This window comes from Pongo abelii, chromosome 1, assembly GCF_028885655.2.
Source record: "Pongo abelii isolate AG06213 chromosome 1, NHGRI_mPonAbe1-v2.0_pri, whole genome shotgun sequence".
NCBI lineage: Eukaryota > Metazoa > Chordata > Mammalia > Primates > Hominidae > Pongo > Pongo abelii.
This window is the reverse complement of record NC_071985.2, coordinates 231665057-231685858: the sequence shown is the minus strand read 5'-3', so window position 1 is coordinate 231685858 and position 20802 is coordinate 231665057. Positions and strand designations below refer to the sequence as shown.

The window sequence follows — 20802 nt, the reverse complement described above, 5'->3', positions numbered from 1 at the left end:
GAATGCTGTGGCTTCCCTCTAAGGCTGGAGGCTGGCCTTGTGGGTAAACTGGGGGGGCTCTGAGTGCAGGAGCCCTTCTTGTTCCAGAGTCTGCCAGGAGGGTCTGTTGGGAAAGTTCTGCCTCTCGGCTCTGTGGCCAAGGCAGACCTGGGGGAGCTGAGGCCTCTCTGGACACAGGCCAGAGCTGGGCAGTCTCTCTTGACTTGTCTCCTGCCTCCTGCTTCATGGCTGTCTGCAGCAGAGTGGGGAAGGGACGAAGTGCCTGGAAGCAGAGAAGCCTGGTGGGCAGGGTGGGTCCCCAGGGTCTAGGGCCTGTTTCTGTGGCTGCTTTGGGCCTCCGGGGTCTGGAACAGTGGAAGAGTTGATTGGTGTGGGGCTGGGGATCTGCCCAGGGGAATGGTCATCCTGGTTCTCCCTGGGGGCACAGGAGGCAGCACCAAGCTCCCTCCCCCAAGAGGTGGGTGGGCTGGCCGCCCGATGGGAGCTAAGGGTGCCCTGCCACCCTCTTGGGGCTGGGCCATACCCCCTCCTCAGCAGTCCCAGGCACTTCTGCAAGGGTCTGCATGTGCCCCTGACATCTTAGTTGGGGGAGGGGTGGCCCAGGCCCCAGTCCTCAAATGGGGAAGGGGTGGCCCAGTCCCCAGTCCTCAAACGCCAGGGTGATGGGGGTGGGGGGTGGGTTCTAATGTCGCCGAGGCTCCTGTCTTGGCTTCTCCCAGCGCCTGGGCAAACGCCCAGCCTGGAGATGGGAAGCGCTCTCGGCCCCGCCCCCTTCCCGGTCCCGCCGGCTGGGGCCACGGGGAGCCGGAGGGAGGCGGAGGGGGAGGTGTGGGGAGCGGAAGTCCGCGGGAGCATCTTTGCGGAGAAAGTACTTTGGCTGCGGCGGGCGCAGGGCGGGCCGGCTGGCCCCGCCGTGCGCCCCGCGCCCCACCTGTTCTGTGCGCCGCGCTCGCCCGGTTGCGCCCGATCTGCCCCTCGCCCGGTGCCCGCCGCGGAGCCCGCGCCCCCGGCCCCCTCCCGGCGCGGGGCGGGCAGGGGGTGTGGTGCGGGCGGCACGAGTGACAGCGCGCTCCTCGCGCGGCGCCTCCACGGGGCGCAGTGTCACCGCGCACAGCCCGCCGCGGGCCGCCCGAGCTGGCGGGGCGATGCCGCGGGAGCCCGAGCCCCAGCCCAAGCCCGAGCCCGGCCGCTGACTGCGCCTCCCGGCCCGCAGCCCCCGCCCTCGCTGCCCTCGCTGCCGCCGCCACGGAGACAATGGACGCGGGAGCCGCCCCGCAGAAGCACAGTAGGTGCCGCTCCTGCCGCTGCGCCGCTGCCAACCGGGATGCGCGGGTGGACGCGCGGGGGCGCCGCAGCCCCGGTGCGGGTCGGGGCTGAGCTGCCTGGGCTTCAGACTCGGGAGCGGAGGCTCGGATCGCGGTGGCACGGGCAGGGGTGCGGGCGCGGGACTGTGGGCGGGATGGGCGGAGCCGTCTTGAGCTCTCCCGGCGGCCTCAGGTGCGGGGTGGGAGATCTGGGGGCTGCCCCTCGGCAAACTTTCCTTCCCCGGGCTTCCGCGGAGGTCGCACTGGGGCTGTGACCGTGCTGAGAATGACCCCTGCTGAGCCCAGGCCGGGCACCCCGATCCCTGCCGGATGGTGCTGCAGGGCACCCTGTGTCGGTCAGGGAGGTGCTGCGTGGACTTGCCGCATGGCACATCTGCCTGGGCTGCAGGTGCGCATCTGGGGGGAGCCGGCCTCTCCCCACACTAGCAGGTGGGGTGCAGCGGGCACTGCCAGGGCAGGCGGGAGCTCAGGAGGCCCTGGGGCGGCCCTGCTGGATGGTCTGTAGGACACGGGAGGGGGAAGTGTCTGAGTGTCCACTGCTGAGGGGCCTCCTGGGCTCTGGACCTGCCGGCAGAGCTACAGGGTGTTCTTTAGAGGAGATGGGCTCTGCTGGAGCTGGTGGAGGAAGATGCCAAGGAGATAAGAGGCTTCCCCTCCCCTCCGCTCTCCGCCTCCCACACTGTTGGTGACACTGGAGACAGCCAAGGTGGCCACTGATCCCCACTGAAACCACTGGAACTGCCCTTCCCCCATGGCCTTCTCCCTCCATGAGAATGGACCCGATCGGCGTCCCCTTCGTCCCCTGATACTTTGGTCTGTTGAGGCAGGGTCACGGTGCCCCAACACCCCTGTCTTGGGGAGCCCATGGTGTCTGCCTGCCTGGGTGTCTGATCCTAGAGACTCCTTCAGCGAGATGCAGCCTCAGAGGGGATTCAGGCACCGTGGGAGGCCGGGGAGGGGCAAGTCAGAGAGCAGAGTCCACTGTCCTACCTCCTGCTTGGTTGGTGGGGACAGAAGCCAGCCTGTTGGTCTCCCCTAGTACCCTGAGCTGATGGGAGAAGTCGGCTCTAAATTGGCCCCCACCACGTTCCCTCTGCACTTAAGCCAGGGCCACATTCTCTGCACTGCCCTAGGGGAGGGTCTGGGGTCTGGAAAGGATGAGGGAGGCAGGTGTGCACTGGGCAAGTGGGTACCTGTGGCTGTGCTGAGGGTCCCCACAGGCCCCTTCCCTGAGGCTGAACGACTGATGGCCCTGCCCTCTGGGAGGTGAGAGAGCTGAGCCTGCAGCCTCGTCTGGACGAGGCAGGGAGGGAGACTGGCGCCTGTTTGGCATGTCCCCAGGGAACCCAGGGCAGTGAGAGAAGAGGCTGGAACAGGCCTAGGCAGTGGCTGGGGAATTGGTGGGAGTGTGTCTGCTGGACAGTGTGTGAAAGACTCGGGGCTCGGGGCTCGGTCTGGTGGCATTGGCCTCAGATCCCTGAGCATGAGGCTAAGGTCAGGCCTGATGTCCAGCCTCTGGCAGAGCTGGCTGTGGGTGGGGAACAGCTGGGGGTACGGGGGAGGGTGGGGACAGGTTGGCAGCGGCCCCTCCTGTGGGTGACCAAGTAGGGACCCTGCCCAGAGGGGGGAGGCAGAGGAGCTGGTAGGCAGGAGAGACCCCCTACAGACCCTCCTAGGTGGTGGTGGGGGCCTGGCAGCCCGGTTCCCGAGGCCCTCACTCCTGCTGCTGGAGTTCAGGTTACATAATCTGCACCGCACACACGGATTGCCGTAAGCCGCAGCAGCCAGGTCTGACAATACAAGTTGTAATTGGATTTTAATTTTTAATGTCCACAACACATGAAGAGCTTCGGACCAATTTGTGTATCTTCTGTTACTCTGCGCCTAATAGGACCACTTCATTAGCTGCTAACTGTCGCACCCACAGTGCCGTCTGTCCAGGAACGGAGGGAGCCTGGCCCGAGCCCCATGCCAGAGCCCCAAGAGCTGCCTGCCACCTGCTCCAGTGATGGGCACACCGACAGGAGGGGGGCTGAGGACCAGCCCAGAGGGTCCCTCCCGCTGCCTGGCTGGCCTTCCCACCCCCGTCCTGCTTCCCTGTCCACTGCAGTCCTAGCCTGGGTGCTGCCCCTGGCTGCCAGGAAGGGGTGGCCACTGGGGGCTTGGACATCAGTGCACCCACTGAAGGCCCAGCTTCCCCGCTGCTGCCCGCTCTGGGGTTGTCACAGGCTCCACTGGGACACTGGATTCTGGGGTTCCACTGCCACCTGCCCTCCATTCACTTGTGGCTCAGCCCTGCCTGCGAGTTGGGGGTTGAGGCTGGAGTTAAGACTCTGCAGCCAGGTCTCCCGGAGCTGGGGGTGGGGTGGCCCTTGACAGACTGGGGCCCCAGGCAGAAGCAGGGGCCTCGGGCTCCTCCCTCCCCCCAGCTGCAGGGGTCCCAGGAGGCGGGGCAGCTCCGACTCTGACCGCCCTCCGGATTATTCTTAGGTCTGTTGTGTAACAGGCGCACATTGGAGGCAGAGGGAGGAAGGGCTCCTGGAGACATCTCCGGCGGCAGCAGCTAGCCAGCCGGGAGAACAGCTTTTGTCCTTTCCACTCGCCCAGCACAAAGGGACAAAGGCGGCTGCCTCGGCTGCCCAGCCCAGCTGAGAGCTGGCCAACCTGGGCCCATGCAGAGGGGTCAGGGCCTGCAGAGGGGTCAGAGCCGGCAGAGGGGTCAGGGCCTGCAGAGGGGTCAGAGCCGGCAGGAATGCGAGCGTCCCTTCACTGCCTCATGCTCCCCAGGGCTGGGCTGTGTCTGGGCTGGGGCTTCTTCCTCCTCCTGCCCCTGCAGCTTCATGTGTGCGTGCACACCTGTGTGCCCGTGCACGAGCACCTCTCCGGGGCCAGCTTCAGGCAGCACGGTGGCCTGGCCGAGGTGGAGGTGGTGGAGGGTACCCACCCCAGCCTCAGAGCCGCCCTCAGGTCTCCTCTTCCTGCCTTCCTCTCCCACCCCTTCATGTGCTCCCAGCAGCCTTTGGGTGTCGATTCCGGGGTCTCCACCCACGCAGATGGGAGCAGGCTCCTCACACCTGCCTTCTGAGCTCCCAGTGCAGATCAGACCCTGTGGGTGAGGCTCCACGAGGAGCCAGGCTTGATGGCAGAAATGAGGGACCCAAGGGGGTTCCAGGGCTAGGGTGGCTGCGGGGTGGGGCCCCAAGTCTGTGGAGGGAGGCCCATTTGCTCACCTCACCCGCATCCTCCAGGACCACTCTGCCTTCAGCTCCTTCTCCCGGATCGCTGGACCTGTGTTCCGCACACACCTGCACACAGCTGCACAGTCACTCCCAAGACGGCGGAAGGGGCTAAGCCAGCCTTCTCAGGGCTCCCCCTCCCCTCCCCCAGGTTCTGCTGTGCTCACAGGGTGCCCTCCCACTGAGGAGCAAGGAGGGACATGCATAGTGGGTGGAGATTCCAGAGACTTCCAGAGACAGCCGCCGGTGTTGAGGGCCTGCAGCTCCAGGGAGGGGCTGCTGACCCGGAGCTCCACTGTGACCCTTGACTGTGACTGAGCTGCTGACCCTGGAGAGACTGGAAGGCAGGAAGGGCTTGGGGGGTGGGGGCAAGTTGCTGAAATGTCCCCAGCTTGATCTCTCAGGTTGGGCCCAGGGAGACGCCTGACCGGAGCTTCAGCGGTGGTAACCTGGCCTCACTCCTCCCTGATGTGGCCCGGTCTGCCCACTTTGGGGCAGCTGCTCTGTGAGTCTTTGGGGTCTTTCCCTCAGCCCACCGGGGACCAGCCGACCGGGAACTGGGGAATACAGAGGATGTATTCCCCGAGGATGCATGTGCCCCGCGGCAAGGCCTGAGGTCTTTCCGTCCCTGCCTGGCTTCGGGACCTTGGCAGGGCACTCGGCCCCTGCTTATCCCTCCCTCCCCTGCAGTACCAGGAAAGCCAGTGACATCGTTCAGACCGGGCCGTGCCGCAGTGCCTGCGGGCGGAGGGCATGGTGCCCCCGGATGCTGTGGTCCTTTTTCCCTGGTGGCAGCCTTCAGGCAGCCAAACCCAGGCAAAGGTGACCCTTGTCAGGAAGGCTTTGCTGACAGCCGGGCTGCCCTTGCCCTCCTGGAGCGCCAGGTGCCCCGGGTGTCTGGAGCACCATGACATGGGGGCGGGTGTTTCCTGCGGCTGCTGGGACCCGCTGCCGTGCACTGGCCACTGAAAACGCCGCACACTTATTCTCTCGCAGTCCTGGAGGCCAGAAGTCTGAGGTCAGGGTGTGGGTGGGGCCGCGCTCCCTCTGCAGGCTCCCAGGGAGGACCTTCCTGGCCGCCTCCGGCTTCTGGTGGCTCTGGCGTCCCTTGGGTTGTGGCCGCCTCCTGCTTCTGCCTGTCTTCCCTCACCCTTCTCTCCATCTTCTCTTGCGCCTCGAGTCTTCTTTCTCCTGTAAGGATTTGGGGCCTGCCTGGGTCATTCAGGACGATCTCCTCGGCGCCGGGCCCTTCACTGAAGCACATCCTCAGAGACCTTTTTTCCAAATAAGGCCAAATTCACAGGCTCTGGGATGTGGATGTGTTTTTTGTCGGGGGTCGCCCTTCAGCCCCCTACTGTGGCCGTGTGCTCCACCCCTAGCACCCCCACCCGAGGCAGGCCCTGGACCTCACGCTGCTGGGGTCCCACAGGCCCCCTAGCGCAGCCTCCTGGCTCCCCACCATCCCCTCTAGCGCAGCCTCCTGGCTCCCCACCATCCAGTCTCTCCCTGGGTGGGGTCCTAGCTCCACAGGCGACCAAGAGAGGTGCTGGAGGCCTGGACGGGCCTCACTCCATTCTCAGAGAGCGGCTGCTCCTGGTTCCCAACCACAAGTCACATCACTGCTGCCCCAGAAGGCAGCTGGGGCCTCCAGAACGCTTGTTTCGTCAAACTGTTGTACGTGGCTCCTTTCCTGGCGCGGGGAAAGGGCCATGGGCTTGGGCCCTGGAACGCATCCCAGGATCAGTGGCTCTGCAGGCTCCGGGCCCCACCAGCTGCTCTGAGGAGGCTCAGATGGGGCTGAGAGTCCTGGTTGGAGCTGTAGCAGCTTCACATCCCCCTGGACGGAGGAAAATGCAGATTCAGCACTCCTGCCCCCCGCCACCCAGAGGTTGGAGCTATTTCAGTAGAAATACATGTTTTAAACTGGAGCATCTGGCCAGCTACGGTGGCTCATTCCTGTAATCCCAGCACTTCGGGAGGCTGAGGCGGGTGGATCGCCTGAGATCAGGGGTTTGAGACCAGCCTGGGCAACATGGTGAAACCCTGTCTCTACTAAAAATACAAAAATTTATCTGTGTGTGGTGGCAAGCACCTGCAATCCCAGTTACTTGGGAGGCTGAGGCAGGAGAATCGCTTGAACCTGGCAGGTGGCAGAGGTTGCAATGAGCCAAGATGGTGCCACTGCACTCCAGCCTGGGTGACATAGTGAGACTCTGTCTCAACAGAACAAACAAACAAACAAACCAGGGTGTCAAGGCCCACACTTGAGGGAGTGGTGTCAGGTGAGGTGGGGGACCAGGTCTGCAGCAGCCTCTGCCTGGCCTGGGTGGGGCGGCTCTGCCCAGGTGGTGTCACTGGGGTGGAGGACATGGCTCTGGAGCTGGGTGGACTTGGATCCCAAATCTGCAACTGTGTGGCCTTGCGCAATGGACTCACTGCTGAGATGAGCCAGCAGTAGTATGTTATGGGCAGGACTGCATGGCTGCCTGTAAGCTCTGCCTCGCCACCTCTCAAGGACAGTGGCTGCCCCAGCCTCGCCCCCTCCTGCCCCTGCTCCCTGACGCTCCCTGGAACTCAGCCATTCTCTGGGGAACCAACAGCCCTCAGAACTGAGTTGCAGCTATGGCTGCAGTCGTCTTTGATGCATAAGTGGGAGGCTGGCCTCGGACTGGGCTGCCGCCGCCAAGCTCAACCCTGGGGAAGTGGGTGAATGAGGCTGTTTCTCTGCACACAGCATCTCCCTGGCTCCCCTGGGGTCTCCTGAGCCACCTCAAGGAGCCCCGGCCCCTCCCAGCTGGGCCCGTCCCCTGAGGCTTGTCCAGGAACAGGCGCCCTGGGCAGAGGTGGCTTCATCCGTTGCTGTCCCCTTCTTGACTGGGCATCGGCGGGGGGCAGATATCGGGCACCTCCTCCCAGGAGGGAGTTTGGTTTTTGTCTGCAAAATGCGATCCTTCGAGAGCTGGTTCAAACGCCCAGCCATTTCCTCCCTCCTCGGGGGCCTCCAGCACAGGCAGCCGGTCCTCTGGGTGACTCGTTAGCTCACCAGGACATGCCCCACTTTTCAGAGCCTCTGCTCCACACGAAGTGAAGATGGGCTGGGCCGTCTGGGATGTTTCCCGCGGCATTCAGAACACAGAAAAGGAGCTCGTTACCAAGTGCCCCCAACTCGGCCTGCCTCCCTATTCAGCCTGCGCCCTATACAGCCTGCCCCCAACTCCCTGCCTGCCCCCAACTCCCCGCCTGCCCCAACTCCCCGCCTGCCCCCACTCCCAGCTCACCCCCCAATTCCCCGCCTGCCCCCAACTCCCCACCTGCCCCCCACTCGGCCTGCCCCCCAACTCCAACTCCCCGCCTGCCCCCCACTCCCCACTGGCCCCACTCCCCACTGGCCCCACTCCCCACCTGCCCCCCAACTCCCCACCTGCCCCCCAACTCCCCACCTGCCCCCCAACTCCCCACCTGCCCCCCCCACTCCCCGCCTGCCCCCCAACTCCCTGCTGCCTGCCCGCCGCTCCCTGCCTGCTGACTGTTGCATCCCAGGCTCCAGATCCTTGGACCAGGCGCATTCAAGGCCAAGCACGTGGGCCCCCAGCCTGGGCTCAAATCCCCACCTGTCTGCCCACCAGTTCCTGGACTGTGGGTTTTGGGGACACACCTGTGCCTCTGGTCTCAGTTTCCTCATCTGTGAAAAGGGGGTGACAGTGGTTGTGAGGGTGAGCAGGTGACTTGCAGAGAAGGAGGGACAGCCCGGCAGGGGGACCCCTGCCCGTGCTAGGGATGTCGGCTCCCAGGACACGGCCGTGGCTCTGGCCCTGGCCCTGCCACAGGGGCTGTGGCTTGGCCACCCAGCACACGCTGTCTGGAAATAGGACTCGAGGTGCAATTTGGGACAGGGCCCGGGGTCCAGGCCAGCAGCTGGGCCGAGTACGCTCCAGGAGGGAGGCCTGTTGCTGGTGTCCACTTCAACAAGGTGTCGGGCGCCTCTCCACTCCCCAGGGCCCTCCCGCTCCCAGCCAAGGCAGGCGGTGGTGGGCCTGCCTCATGTCCTGATTGTGGGGTCTGGGGCCAGAGATGTGTATGCCTCCCCGGCCCCCGACGATCATACACAGTAGCGTCTCCGAGGGACGCCACTAGCAGTGACAGGCAGAGATTGTCGCCGAGAACGTGGCTGATGGAGGTGCGTTTCTGGGCTGTACAGATCAGTGCCAGCCCTCTGGACTGATCAGTGCTGCCCGGCTAACCCCTGGCAGCCCCAGTAGGGCATCACCACTTCTGGAGGCATCACAGTAGGGCATACAGTAGGGCATCACAGTAGGGCATACCCCCACTTCTGGAGGAAGCCCCTCTACTCCAGCCCCAGGAACTGGCTCCAAGGGCCACCGTTAGGCCAGAGAGCCGCGACCCACCAACATGTCCTATCACCGTGGAGGGCAGCCCTGTGGGGGTCTGCGCCATGGGTGGGCTGGAGGCTCTCGGGGGCTCTGACCCCTCAGAGGGTCAGCCACTGTTGCAGCAAGGAGCCCTTCCCCCAGACCACAGCCCCGGTAACGGGGGCAGGACAGGCCAATTGGACCCCTCCCTGGGGGCTGGGCAGCGAGTTGGCCCCACCGGCCTGGAATCTAACGTGCTCTCGGCCCCAGCCCTGCCCCCACTGCGTCGGGGCTGCTGGGGGGCGGTGGGTGGTGGTGGGGGGACTGTGATTCAGGCTGAGCTGTCACGGATGCCTGTCATCGGCATGCTGGTGGGGAAGTGTCTGTTCACACAGAAAACACGTTCTGAGCCCCGGGATCTTTGTCATCCTTCAGAAATGCCAACCCTGTGAAGTGAGGTCTGCTCCGCTGCGGGCCTGTCGGAGGAGGCTGAGCGGAGACTTCCGTCTGGGCCCCGAGCCTCGGCAGTGCACGGGAAGGCGCCCCCTCCCTTCGGCCCGAGGCTCCCTTGCTGGTAGGGGCAGCAGGCAGCCCCCACTGCACTGCTGAGCCTGGAACCACGGTGGGCGCCGTGTGCAGCCTGGTGTGCAGAAGGACGGTGGAGGCTGAGTGCAGCTGGGCCGCACGACCCAGGACAGTGGAGCTTCAGGGAGCAATCCGGAGGTTCTCCAGAAGCCGCTAAGGCCTGGGTCCCCCTGCCGCCCCCCATCCCCCGGCCCTGCCTGGCGGGTAGCAGCCCCGCGGAAGTATTTCATCTTGGCTCAAAGGCAGCAGCTGCCGTCCTGGAGTGAGCCCCATGGAGGGGGACCTCTGTGGTGGGGATGGGAGCCCTTGATCCTGCCTCCTCCTCTCCCTCCTGCCCTGGCGCTCCCTGCCTATCCCCTGCCCCAGCCCCTCTGGCCTTTGGGAGCGGCCACCGTGAGCAGCAGGAGATGAGGGCTGGTGCTGGGGTGGGGTCCACCTCCCTCCAGCGGCGCCTCGCAGGCATGCGGGGAGCAAATGCACCGTTCACTCCACCCCAAGCCGCCCCAGAGAGCAGCAGATGGGCCCAGGGAGGGGCTTAAATAATTCACGGGCCCCGGGGACAGGGGATGCTGGCCTAGGGCTCCCCAATCAGAGGCTGAGCATGAATCTCCCTTCTGGGGCACCTGGCCACCCGGTCAGCCTTGGTCCTGGGAGGGCCTGGAGCCTGGCCAGTCGCTGTCCTCAGCTGACCGCCGCTGGGCCTGGCCCCGGGTGCAGCAAGTACACAATCAGGACAGCGCCTTTGCTGCCCGGAGCTCAGCAGAGCCTAGAGGAGGACAGCCTGGAGGAAGGGACGCCTGCTGGCACCTGGTCCTGGCTTCTCAGGCGGGAAGTCCCGGCTCACCCCACCCCTTCCCATGGATCCATTCCCGGTCGGGGTGCCCCCTCAGTGCTCTCAGAGCTGGGACTCCTCACCACCTCCACCCAGGCCTGGGCCGCCCGTCCCCCACCGTGCTACCAGCCTCCTGCCTGTCCCCTGATCTTCCAGTGGGGCAGCCGGAACAATTTGCCAAAACGCAAGTCTGCCCCCCGACAGCGCCAGTGCCCCCACTGTGCTTGGGACGTGGCTTGCGGGTGCCGTGCTCCCGGGGGCCCTTCTCTGTGTGGTGCTGCTTGGGAGGTGAAGACCCCTGAGGCATATGTTTCCGATCCACCCTGTTATCGCCCATTGCAAAGATGAGGACATTGAGGCTGGGGATGGCAGGCGGTGCAGGCGAGACCCTTGTCCTATCTGGAGAGCTCACCAGGAGCATCTGTGCACACCGCAGGCCCTCCCCAGCCTGGAGGAGGGGGCCACTGGCCCCGGCATGCTGACAGTGATCTGGGCTGAGACACGGGGCTCACAGGACCTCCTTCACGTGTCCAGGGCCAGCGTCCTCCCAGGACCCTGTGGCCTTTGCCCTCCCCGTTGCCCAGGGCCACCTCCTCTGGCAGGGGCAGGACCCTCCACTACCCCTTCCTTCCACCCCCTGTGGGGCAGAGCCCCATCCTCCCAGCAGAGGAAAGTGCACACCAGTGCCTGCTCTCTGCTGCCTCTTTCTGGGGTCCTTGTTCCTGTGTGCAGCCCCTGGACACCCTCTCCTGACTCCAGCAGATGCCAGCCCTGGGTCCAGCCTGGTGCCTGACCCCGTCTCCCAGTCGGGAGGGCTGCTATGGCTTCCAGGGTCCCCAGGACTTCGGGCAATGGTGGCGGGGACTGCTGGAGGGGCCTGGCCTGTGCCTGCCAAGTGGGGTGGGGGAAAGAGGGCAGGCCCCAGCCAGTGTGGGGGCCTCTGAGAGCCGATTGTGTGGGGGCCTCTGAGAGCCAAAGCTGGTAGTGGGGTTCTGGGAGTGCCGCAAGCCAGCCCCACCCCCAGTCTGTCACCCACCTATAGGTGCCCACTGTGGGCATAGCCATGAGGGCCACCTGGCCTCTCCAGCAGTCCGGGCTGGGTGCTCGGCCTCCCCGGGGCATGTCCTGGCTCACCTGGCTGAGCTCCTAGGGCAGGCACTGCGTGTTCCCTTCCTGCCCTGCAGCATTGGAGGTGGCCTGGGCCTGGGCCCTCCAGTTCCCCGCTGGCCAGTGCCCCGCCTACCATGCCCGACTCACCCTGACACGTGGGGATCCCCAAGCAGCCCCGAGACAGGGTCTTAGGGCCGCCTCTGCAGGACCCTTGGAAGCGCAGGCCCTTGCTCAGGAAGGGGTTGATGGTGTGGTATGGCAGGAGGCGGCACCACGTGACATGCTTGATGTGACAGGATGTGGTGTGGTCCCCTCTGGGAGGATGGTCTGTGGAGGCTCAAGGCCACGGACCTGCTACTCCCCAGGGGCTGAACCAGCAATGCCCTGAGTGGACCGTGTCCCTTTACTTGGTAGGGGTGGCCTGATGGCGGACCCCAGGCCTTCCTGCCCGGGACCCTGCAGGGCCTCTGGAGCCCCCTCCCAGGTGAGGCCTCCGAGTTGGGAGGGGCCAGGACCTGAGCCCCAGTGGCTTCCCCAGGGGCCCCCAGGGTCTGGGATAAACCGGGAATGGTGGCTTCCCTGAGAGCAGCGCCCTGGCTCGGCCCCTCGGTGTCCTGGCCCTTGCGGGGCTGTTGGGGCAGGGCCTGTCTCCGAAGGTCTGTGCACTATGTCCTTGGCTAGGTTTGGGGCTCAGTGGCAGCGTGGGTGAGACAGAGCAGGTGGCTCACAGCTCAGGAACCCCTTGGAGTCCTCTCACTGTCACCAGCGGAGTGTGCGTCACCCCCAGAAACCTGTTGTCCAGGCTAGACCCTCCCTGCCTGGGGGCAGCCAGGCCTCGGCCCCCCGTGTGGCCTGAGCACATGCGCCCAGCTGTGCCCTGACCCCCACCTGCTCCAGGAGGCTCTGCTCCTCCCTGCAGCCTCCATGGGCCAGATCCCCATGATGCTGAGCCCCCAGCAGGGCCGGGACCTGGCTCTCCCCTTACCCTTGAGACCATGCTCTTTTCTGAGATAGGAACTCAGCGGACCCATCTGCAGGCTTAGCCCGGGCACGGGACCCTCAGCTGTGGGAGCTAGGACAGGCGGGCACCTGGAACTGGACGTTGGCTGCATGATGGCCAGTCTAGGCTGGGTGCTGCCCAGAGGCCCGGCAGGTCCCTGTTCCCTGGCCTGGCCTGAGTGCCAAGGTGTCGGGGCAGGAGGACCCTCGGCCCTGCCAGGCCCCCTCTGCGTCCCTCAGTGTGGGTCCCCAAATTTGGCGGTTCACCCCCTGTTCCCAGGGCCTGTGCTAGGTTGGGAGACACCCCTCAGGGAGAGGACGTAGGGGCACAGGGTCCCCAGAGAAGGGCCTACTGGGGGCGCAGGGAGGCTGGCAGCCCGCCTTCTTGCAGATGGAGTTAGACTCAGTGAGTGTGAAGGACGCTCTGTGGCCACCATAGCTGGAGCAGCTGCCTGTGGGGGGTGCCAACGCTTGTTCCCTGTGGTCCTGGGGGTCAGGCGGGGGCAGGGGCAGTCAGAACCTTCAGAGGAGGTGGCCCCAGGGCCTTCGCTGCAGATGGAGGCGGGAGGCTCCCAGGTGGCAAAGGGGACCTGCTGCAGATGTGAGAGTGCCCAGTTCGGGGAGTATGGCCACCGGGAGCCCCTCGGCCCCTCCACCCCCCTGCAGGGCCTCCCTCCCCGGCTGTGCCCCCGTCTTCACCCTCCATACCTGTTGAGCCGCGCCGTGGGTGGAGGCGAGCATCCCGCGGGCGGGCTGTGTGCGTGTGTGTGCCCGTGTGCTCGTGTGTTTAAGTGTATTTTTAAAGCGGCTTTGCAGCTGTGTTTGACTCACTTCCATTCTCTGCTAGGAGCTCGGCAAGCGGCGCACTGTGGGTTATTTTGGGCTTGGCAATATTGCAATTATTAGATTCCGTGTTTGTAAGGAAACGGTGTCGCCTGGGGCAGCATTGGCTGTGGGTGAGGGTGTTGATGCCGTTTGGGACTTGGAGCCCAGAGGGGAGGTCCAGTGTGTCCCTTGGGCCTGTCACGGGGTCATCAGGGTCACGAAGCCGCCAGCACCAGATCACCCGGCAGGCAGTTTCTCCTGGGCCTTTGTCGGATTTAGGCCTCCCCTGGCTTCCGAGCGCAACGCCCCCAGTTTGTCCCCTGGGCGCTGGCTCCTACCTGACCTCGTGGCCGCTGAGCCCCGCAGGGTCTTGGAGGGGCTCCAGCCCGGCTTGGGAGGCAGGGTGGCGCTGAGGAGTGGGTGGCGCTCTAGCCACGCGCTCTGGGGCTTGTCAAAAAGACTTAAATTGCCCCTTGCTCTCAGCTGTGCCTTAAAAAGCTGCGGGTGGTGACTCAGTTGTCACCGTCACCGTCACCGCTGCCACTGCTTCTGGGAACGCATGAGGTCACCAGGGTGGCTCATCCTGTGCAGCCCCCGCCCCCAGCAGACCCGTCGACCCCTTGCGGTTGGGGGACATGGGGGAGCTGCTGGAGCTGGTGAGACGCGGCTCTGTCGGCTTCCTGCCATGGCTGTAACTTGAGGGAGCCTCCCTCCCTGGGCCTCAGTTTCCCCCTCTGAAGCCAGGAAGCTGGGCCTTCCTCTGGCCTTGGTTTGTCCAGGGGTCTTGGTGGGAGGAGCCCACCCTTCCTGAGAGAATGGGCCCACTTGGTAGGACCTTTTTTTGCCCCTTCTAGGGCCAGCGGAGGGGCCTGTGCTGGGTCTGCGGAGAGCAGGTCTCACAGCCACGAGGGGCTCCCAGGTGGGAAGGGACCCCAGGTTCACACTATGACTCTGGCACTGTGAGGGGTGATCCTTGCCTCCTCTAGGCCTTGGGCAGGTCCTCTCTGTCCAGCCAGGGCCCCTGCCTGTCATCTCCATTTTCTAAGGGGCAAGAGCCACCCACCTCCAGAACCCCCTGGGGCTCCAGTCCTCAGGCGCCTGGTGTGGCGGTGGTGGCTTTGGGTCTGGCCCTGGTGGTCACCTCACACTGATCAGCCCTTGTGCAGGATGGCCTGGGGCTGGGGGGGACCCAGGGCTCTCTCAGGTGGGCTGAGATGTGAACTGACCGGCTGGCAGCTCCATCCATCAGCAAGGACAGGAATGAGACCCGGGCCTGCCTGGCCACGCTGGGCTGGCCCGTCCTCCACTCAGTGGGGACCTCTCCTACCCTCCCTGCTGGGCTTCAGGGGCCTTTCCAGCCATGGCTGGGACCTGTGAGTGGCCAGGGGCTGGGGGCCGCATGCTCCCAGCAGCCTCGTGGCTGTGATCACAAGGGGCTGAGTGCTCTCTGCCTCAGCTTCCTGCCACTGCAGCTTCTCACCAGGGTTCCCCAGCCGCTGCTCCCCAGTGTCTCCTGGCCTTCCTCCCAGGATGCTCCTCGGGTTCTGAGATCTGCTGAGATGGGGGCTGTGTGTGGCGGGACGGGGCCACACCCACCCTGGGGGAGCGGCTGAGCCGCTAGATGGCCTCCTGCCTCTGAGGGGTCCAACAGCGACCTGCAGGCAGTCAGGGAGGACTCCCTGAAGGAAGTGGTTTCCTCAGTGTCTGACCACAGGGCAGTCACAAGTTCCCCAAAGGCGAAGGTGGCTCACCCCGAGTCCTGGCTGCACCCTGGTACCCACAGCCTCGCGCGGAACGTGAACCATCCCGGTCCCAGGAGGCGCATGCTGGGAGCGGCTCCCAGTCCTTGGATGATCTTTCCTCTCGCCTAATAGGCAGGCTGCCTTCTTTTCTGTTTTTGACCTGAAAAAAAAAAAAAAAAGCATTTGCCTGCAGCCTGCATAGCACTGATGGCCACCCGGCCCATGCTGTCCACCGGGCAGCTGGTACGGAGGGCAGAGAGTGGCGTGTGGGCCTCAGGCACCAAGGAGGCTGCACAGGCATGGGGCTGGTGGGCACTGGGCTCCCCGGTGCATTCCTGCAGGGCTGACTGGCCCCAGCCTGTGTGTGTGAGTGGGGGTGGGCCACGCCGTCACTCTGGGCACCCAGGCCTGTCCTCGGGAGCTCTGACAACACAGGGAAGGTGGCCGGCTGGGTGGGGACTCAGGGCAGGACACCGGGCTGCCTGGGGCGGGGGGACTCCTATCAGTCCCTGTAAGGCCCTGCTCAGTGCCCAGCCCCCGTGAGGCTGAGGACGGGACAACGGTGTGTCCTGCCGTCCAGACACCGGGACCTTGTGCAGGCATCCGGCTGCCTTGGAGCAGACGGCAGAGACCCTGGAGCAGGGCACTAGCAGGGGGCTGGGCACCTGCAGCAGGGGCCGTCAGCTGGGACCCATGACACAGGAAGGGCTGGAGGCTGGGCTGGACAGGCCCCCTTGGGCACTGGCCTGGCTTGACCTGGACATGCCGAGTGGCCGGGGAACGGGCGCCAGGCTGGCCTGAGTGGCCTTCCTGCTTTCACAGGAACTGGCAGGCCGGGTGGACCCAGTGGGACCAACAAGGTCGGTGTGACCCCTGCTTCCTGGGCCTGGGGAGAAGCTGGGCTCCATCTGTGCCCCTGGAGCAGGCAGTGGCTGAGTGGCGGAGGGAGATGCCTGAGGAGGCTCTGGCTCCGCCCTCAGGGAAGCTCCCGCCCAGACCGCGCCCATACAGGCAGCCCACCCCCAATACGGGCAGTCCCCCAAAGACCCATCTGCACAGGGATGATCTCGAGGCCACGTTTCATTCCCGCATCAGCCTCCTGTACTCCCGAGTCTCACTGGCTTCTAATCTGCGCTTATGCAACATGGTAAAAAGTGACTACATCTGGGGATGTCCCCGTGCGCTGTGATGTGTGCTTGGCCGTCTTTGCAAATGGCGGCCCGAGGGGCTGGTGCTGCTTCTCAGCAGCCTGGGCCACACCGGTCTTGCAGCGGGGCTGCTCCTGGGCACTCTTGAGCCACTGCCTCGTAGTGACCTGGCCCCTTCATTGCAGACTCAGCCCCTATTCCTGCTCCCTGGTGGCCGGGTTGCCCCCATCTGGAGGTGGGGCTCAGGAGGCGGCCTTGGCGATGCCAGGTGGTCAGTGGGTTCTTGCCACCCGCCAGGAGCTTCACTGGGGCTAAAACCATGCACCCTCGGCGTCCACCCAGGGCCTCCTGTTGGCCCTGCGTAGGACATGGTGACAAATGCCACGCTGGTGACAAGCCCTCTCTGGCTTGTTTATTTTGTCTTGTTGGAGATGCACGTGCCCCTTGCAGGCTTGCCAGTGGTCTTCCTTGCCGGTGATCTTCCTCGCCGGTGGTCTTCCTTGCTGGTGGTCCTCCTTGCTGGTGGTCCTCCTTGCTGGTGGTCCTCCTTCCCAGTGATCTTCCTTGCTGGTGGTCCTCCTGGCCGGTGGTCTGTCTTTCTTGGGCTGACACTGAGCCAGCGCTTATCTGAATGCAGTGCGGGGACCCCGGGGCACTGCCTTAGAAAAGCCCTGGGGAATATGCTCCTGAGTCATTCACACGCAGGACCGGCCGGCCGTGGACAGTGGGCAGCGTTTGGAGGCCAGTTTCCGCTCAGCGCCTCATGGTGGGGCTGTTTTCTTCGCACAGTGTGGGGCCGGTCCAGGCGGCCAGGGGAGGGGTCCATCGGCCCCTCAGCACTCTGTTCGCTCCCCTCTGGCCTGTTTGGCTCCAAGCGAGCACCCTGAGCCGGGACCTGGGCCAAGCGCTCTTCTGCTCTGGCAGTGACTGTGCTCCAGCTGGCGCCGTCCAGCCCTGCCCAGGCCCTTTCTGCCCTCCGCTTCCTCCCCTTGCTGCTCTAGCCTGGCCTGAGGGAGGGGCCTGCGCCCCCATGGGACTGGCCCTTCATGCCCCCAGGGGCCCTGCTGTCTAGGAAAGCAGCTCATTCTCTCCAGGGCTTTTCTAAGGCCGTGCTGCCCCGGGGTCCCAGGCCGGGTTCCCCCAAGAGCTAGGACCACTGACCACTGCTCTGTGTCTCCCAGACCAGAAGCCCTCTGGGTGCGGGGCCTACCTCTGGTTTCCTCACTTCCTCCCCAGCTCTAAGCCATGCCCAGCACACAGGAGGTGCTTAATAAACCCTGGCTGATGGCTAGGGATATGGAACAGGTGGGCTGGAGACAGGCAAAGAAGGACGCAGAGGGTGGCAGGTCCTGGCCCCGGGACATGGGCCGTGTGGGCTCCCTCTGGCCTGAGAACCGAGTCTGAGGACTGGGATCCTGGGAGCCAAAGGCAGGGGCTTAGTGGCATAAAAGGGACACTGCTTCTTTTTCAAGGATTTTCATATTTTTAACGATGCAAGCAGCTGGGAGGCCTGGGGCGGCACCCAGGTGTAAGCTGGGCTGCTTGGGCCTGATGACCCTGGTGGAGGCTGGTGAGGCTGAAGGTGCGCCTGGTCCTGGGGGTGGGGACCGGCCTGCCTGTGAGGCCAAGGCTGTGGGGGCCTTTGAGCAGCAGCCAGGGGCTGACGGCGCTGACCCGAGCTCAGGTTTCACAGTGACTGGCTGTGTGGACTTAGCAGGTCTCGCAGCTTCTCTGAGCCTCAGACCCCTCAGTGCAGGGGTGACACTCCCCACCTGCAGGGCAGCAGCCACGGGTTTGCCTCTTCTCTCTCAGCCCTTGCTTCAGCAGGCCCTTGAGGCTGGGTGCCAGCCTGGTGGGGTGGGGGCTCAGGAGTCTGCCCAGTGCCCCTCTCTGGGGCCGGATCTCACATCCCCACATGCGGAGGGCCTGGGTGGGGCCAGGTGGCCAGCAGCTCCTGACAGACCCTGCTGAGGGTGTGTGTCCTGGGACGTGGCTGCATTGGTGGCCATGCGGCAGTGTTCGTCCTGGAATCCTGCTCACTGGACTCCGTGCCAGGCTGGCCAAGGCTCTGCATGGCTGCTGCACGCGGGCACAGAATCTAGGTCAGGCTGGTGCGGGGGGTAGGGCTGGGCAGCCAGGGCAGTGCCTGCTCCCTCACGGTCCAGTGGGGCTCTGCAGCCCAGGGCTGGACACCTGACCCACCGACCTCGGCCGGGGCCCTCTGGTGGTGCCTGAACCCCCTGGCAAGGCTGTCCTGCAGCAGGGAGGAGGGAGGCATGTGGGCACCTGCCGTGACTGCGGATGCTGCTAGCAGGGCGGGCTTAGCTCGGTCCACGTGGGACCTGGCCCCTGGGCACTGGGAGGCCAGGGTGTGTGGGCCCTGCTGAGATGATTCAGGGCGGAGCCTTCCCGAAGCTCTGGTCCCTGTGGCTGGCCCAGCTTTCGCTCCCTGCTGGGTTACCCAGCCTCGGGGCCTCGGCTCCCCTCCAGCCCACAACAGGGAACACTGTGGGGACAGTGACGCCTACTGGACACCCCATCCCCATGCCTCCCGCCTCTGTGGGCCTCAAATCCAGCTGTTTCTTGCTCTGTCTTCTTTGTTTCTTCTGCGCCTCTGCCTTGGCATTAACAACGTTCCCTTTGAACCTGTCTGCCAACTCCCCTCCACCTTGGGGGGACCAGGAGCAGGGCTGGGGACTTTGTTTGGGGAACCGCACCATGGAAGGTGGGAAGGGCAGCTGGGGATACTAGACTCATCCCCACCCAGGGCCTCTGCATCTGGCCTTCCCTGGCCATCCACCCGGGACCCCCTGTCCCGTCAGCTTGTGTTTGCTTGAGTCCCACTTTCTCAGTGCTGCCTCCCCTGGCACCCCCTCTCCGTAACTCTGCCTGCACTGGCTGTGCCACTTGGCAGCCCCTCTGCCTGACACCACCTCTGCCCGACACCTCCTCCACCTGACACCCCTCCGCCTGACAACCCTCCACCTGACACCCGACACCCCTCCGCCTGAGACCCCATCTGCCTGACACCGCTCCACCTGACACCCCTCTGCCTGACGCCCCCTCTAACACCCCCTCCACCTGACAACCCCTCTGCCTGACACCCCCTCTGCCTGACACCCCCTCTGCCTGACACCCCTCTGCCTGACACCCCCTCCACCTGACACCCCCTCCACCTGATACCCCCTCCGCCTGACACCCCCTCTACCTGGTACCCTCTCCGCCTGACACCCCCTGCCTGACACCTCCTGTGACACCCCGTCTGCCTGACACCCCTCTGCCTGATACCCCCTCCACCTGACACCCCCTGCCTGACACCCCTCCGCCTGACACCCCCTCCATCTGATGCGTGGTCTTGTCCCCATGACCTGCTGTCAGGTGGTCACCCCAAGGCATCTTGGTCCATCCGGGGCAACTGTGGTCAGTCTGGGTGGCCCGTGGTCAGTCTGGCCAGGTCCTCACTGGTCTGTCTTCCTCCTTAGCCAGGCTACGTGCTCCTCTGTGACCTTAGAGCCCCAGAACCGAGCTCTGTGCTCTGGGCATCGCTGGGGTGGTTTCACATGGGGCCCTGGGGGCTGAGGCAGTAGGGGGATCTTTGTGCTGGGGACACGGCAGGGCCTTAGAGGGGCATCCCTTGCCTTACTCTGTGCTCCCACACCGTAGCCACTGCCCAGGATGGGAGGTTGCTCATCCCGTCCTAGTGCCAAGATGTGTGTCGGGGTGGTGGGGGTGGGTCTGGCCCTTCGAGGCCCCCACAGTGGGCTTAGTTTCCTAACCGAAGCTGTAACATCCACAGAACTCTTAAACCAGGCGAGAAAGCAACACGGAATTCGCTTTGATGTTGAATAATTAATGAAATGTCTGAGGTACAGGCTTCTGGGCTGTGTCTCTCCCAGCCGCAGAGCTGTCAGCACCGTCTCGTCATTGGAGGGGCCTGCATTTCTGTCTTTAAATGTGCGCTTGGCACCTCTGAGAGGTAATTAGGACGTTCTGTGCACGATGAGGAGGCTGGGGTGCTCACCTCCAGGGGGCTGCAGGGCCAGTGCGACTGTTGTGGACCAGCCCACCCTGGAGGGGGAGCTGCAGGGTCAGCAGGGCTGTGAGACCCCGGGCAAGATTCCCCTGCCTCAGTTTCCCTGTCTGAAAAGTGAAGAGGTTGGATCCAGGGGTTTCTGGGGGCCCATCTAACTCAGACATTCCAAGGTGGTGGAGGAGCAGAATCAGGGACACATGGGGGACCTCGCGATGTCCCCGGGTCGCCCTGGTGCTGGTGGGCAGGCTGCAGAGCCCCTGCCTGCTGAAGTTTGCTGAACGGGGCTGCAGCCGAGAATCTGTTTACTGCAGCAGGTCATCGGGAAGCGTTTCCTTGGAGACATATGTAGGACAGAACTCGGAAGCTGAAACCGAGGCGCCCCACGAAGGCCCCACACCGCTGGCGGGAGGTGGTTTCTCAGGGCTCTGCTCCTGGAGGCTGCTGGGAGACAGCTGCCGCCCGGAGACTGGTCAGAGCCCGCGACCCGAGAACAGGGCTCCTAGCCCCTCCTCACAGCAGTGGCCACCCCGGGGGATATCACACTTGGACCTTTGGTGCAAGAATGTCCCCCGCCAGACCCCACTGAAGGTGCCCACT

General features: G+C 64.8%; 1 protein-coding gene across 2 annotated transcripts in view; it reads left to right on the top strand.

Moving 5' to 3' along the window:
* The window catches only part of PLCH2 (phospholipase C eta 2), a 76198-nt gene that overhangs the window by 13643 nt on the left and 41753 nt on the right, over positions 1-20802 (top strand). The window contains exon 1 of one of the 2 annotated variants that reach the window (XM_054557336.2): positions 1037-1285. The exons of the other annotated variant lie outside the window; for it this stretch is intronic. Coding sequence (XP_054413311.1) covers positions 1255-1285 — 31 coding nt within the window. The 5' untranslated portion in view covers positions 1037-1254. Of the gene's footprint in view, positions 1-1036; positions 1286-20802 lie in introns of those variants that run through there. 2 annotated transcript variants of the gene reach the window in all.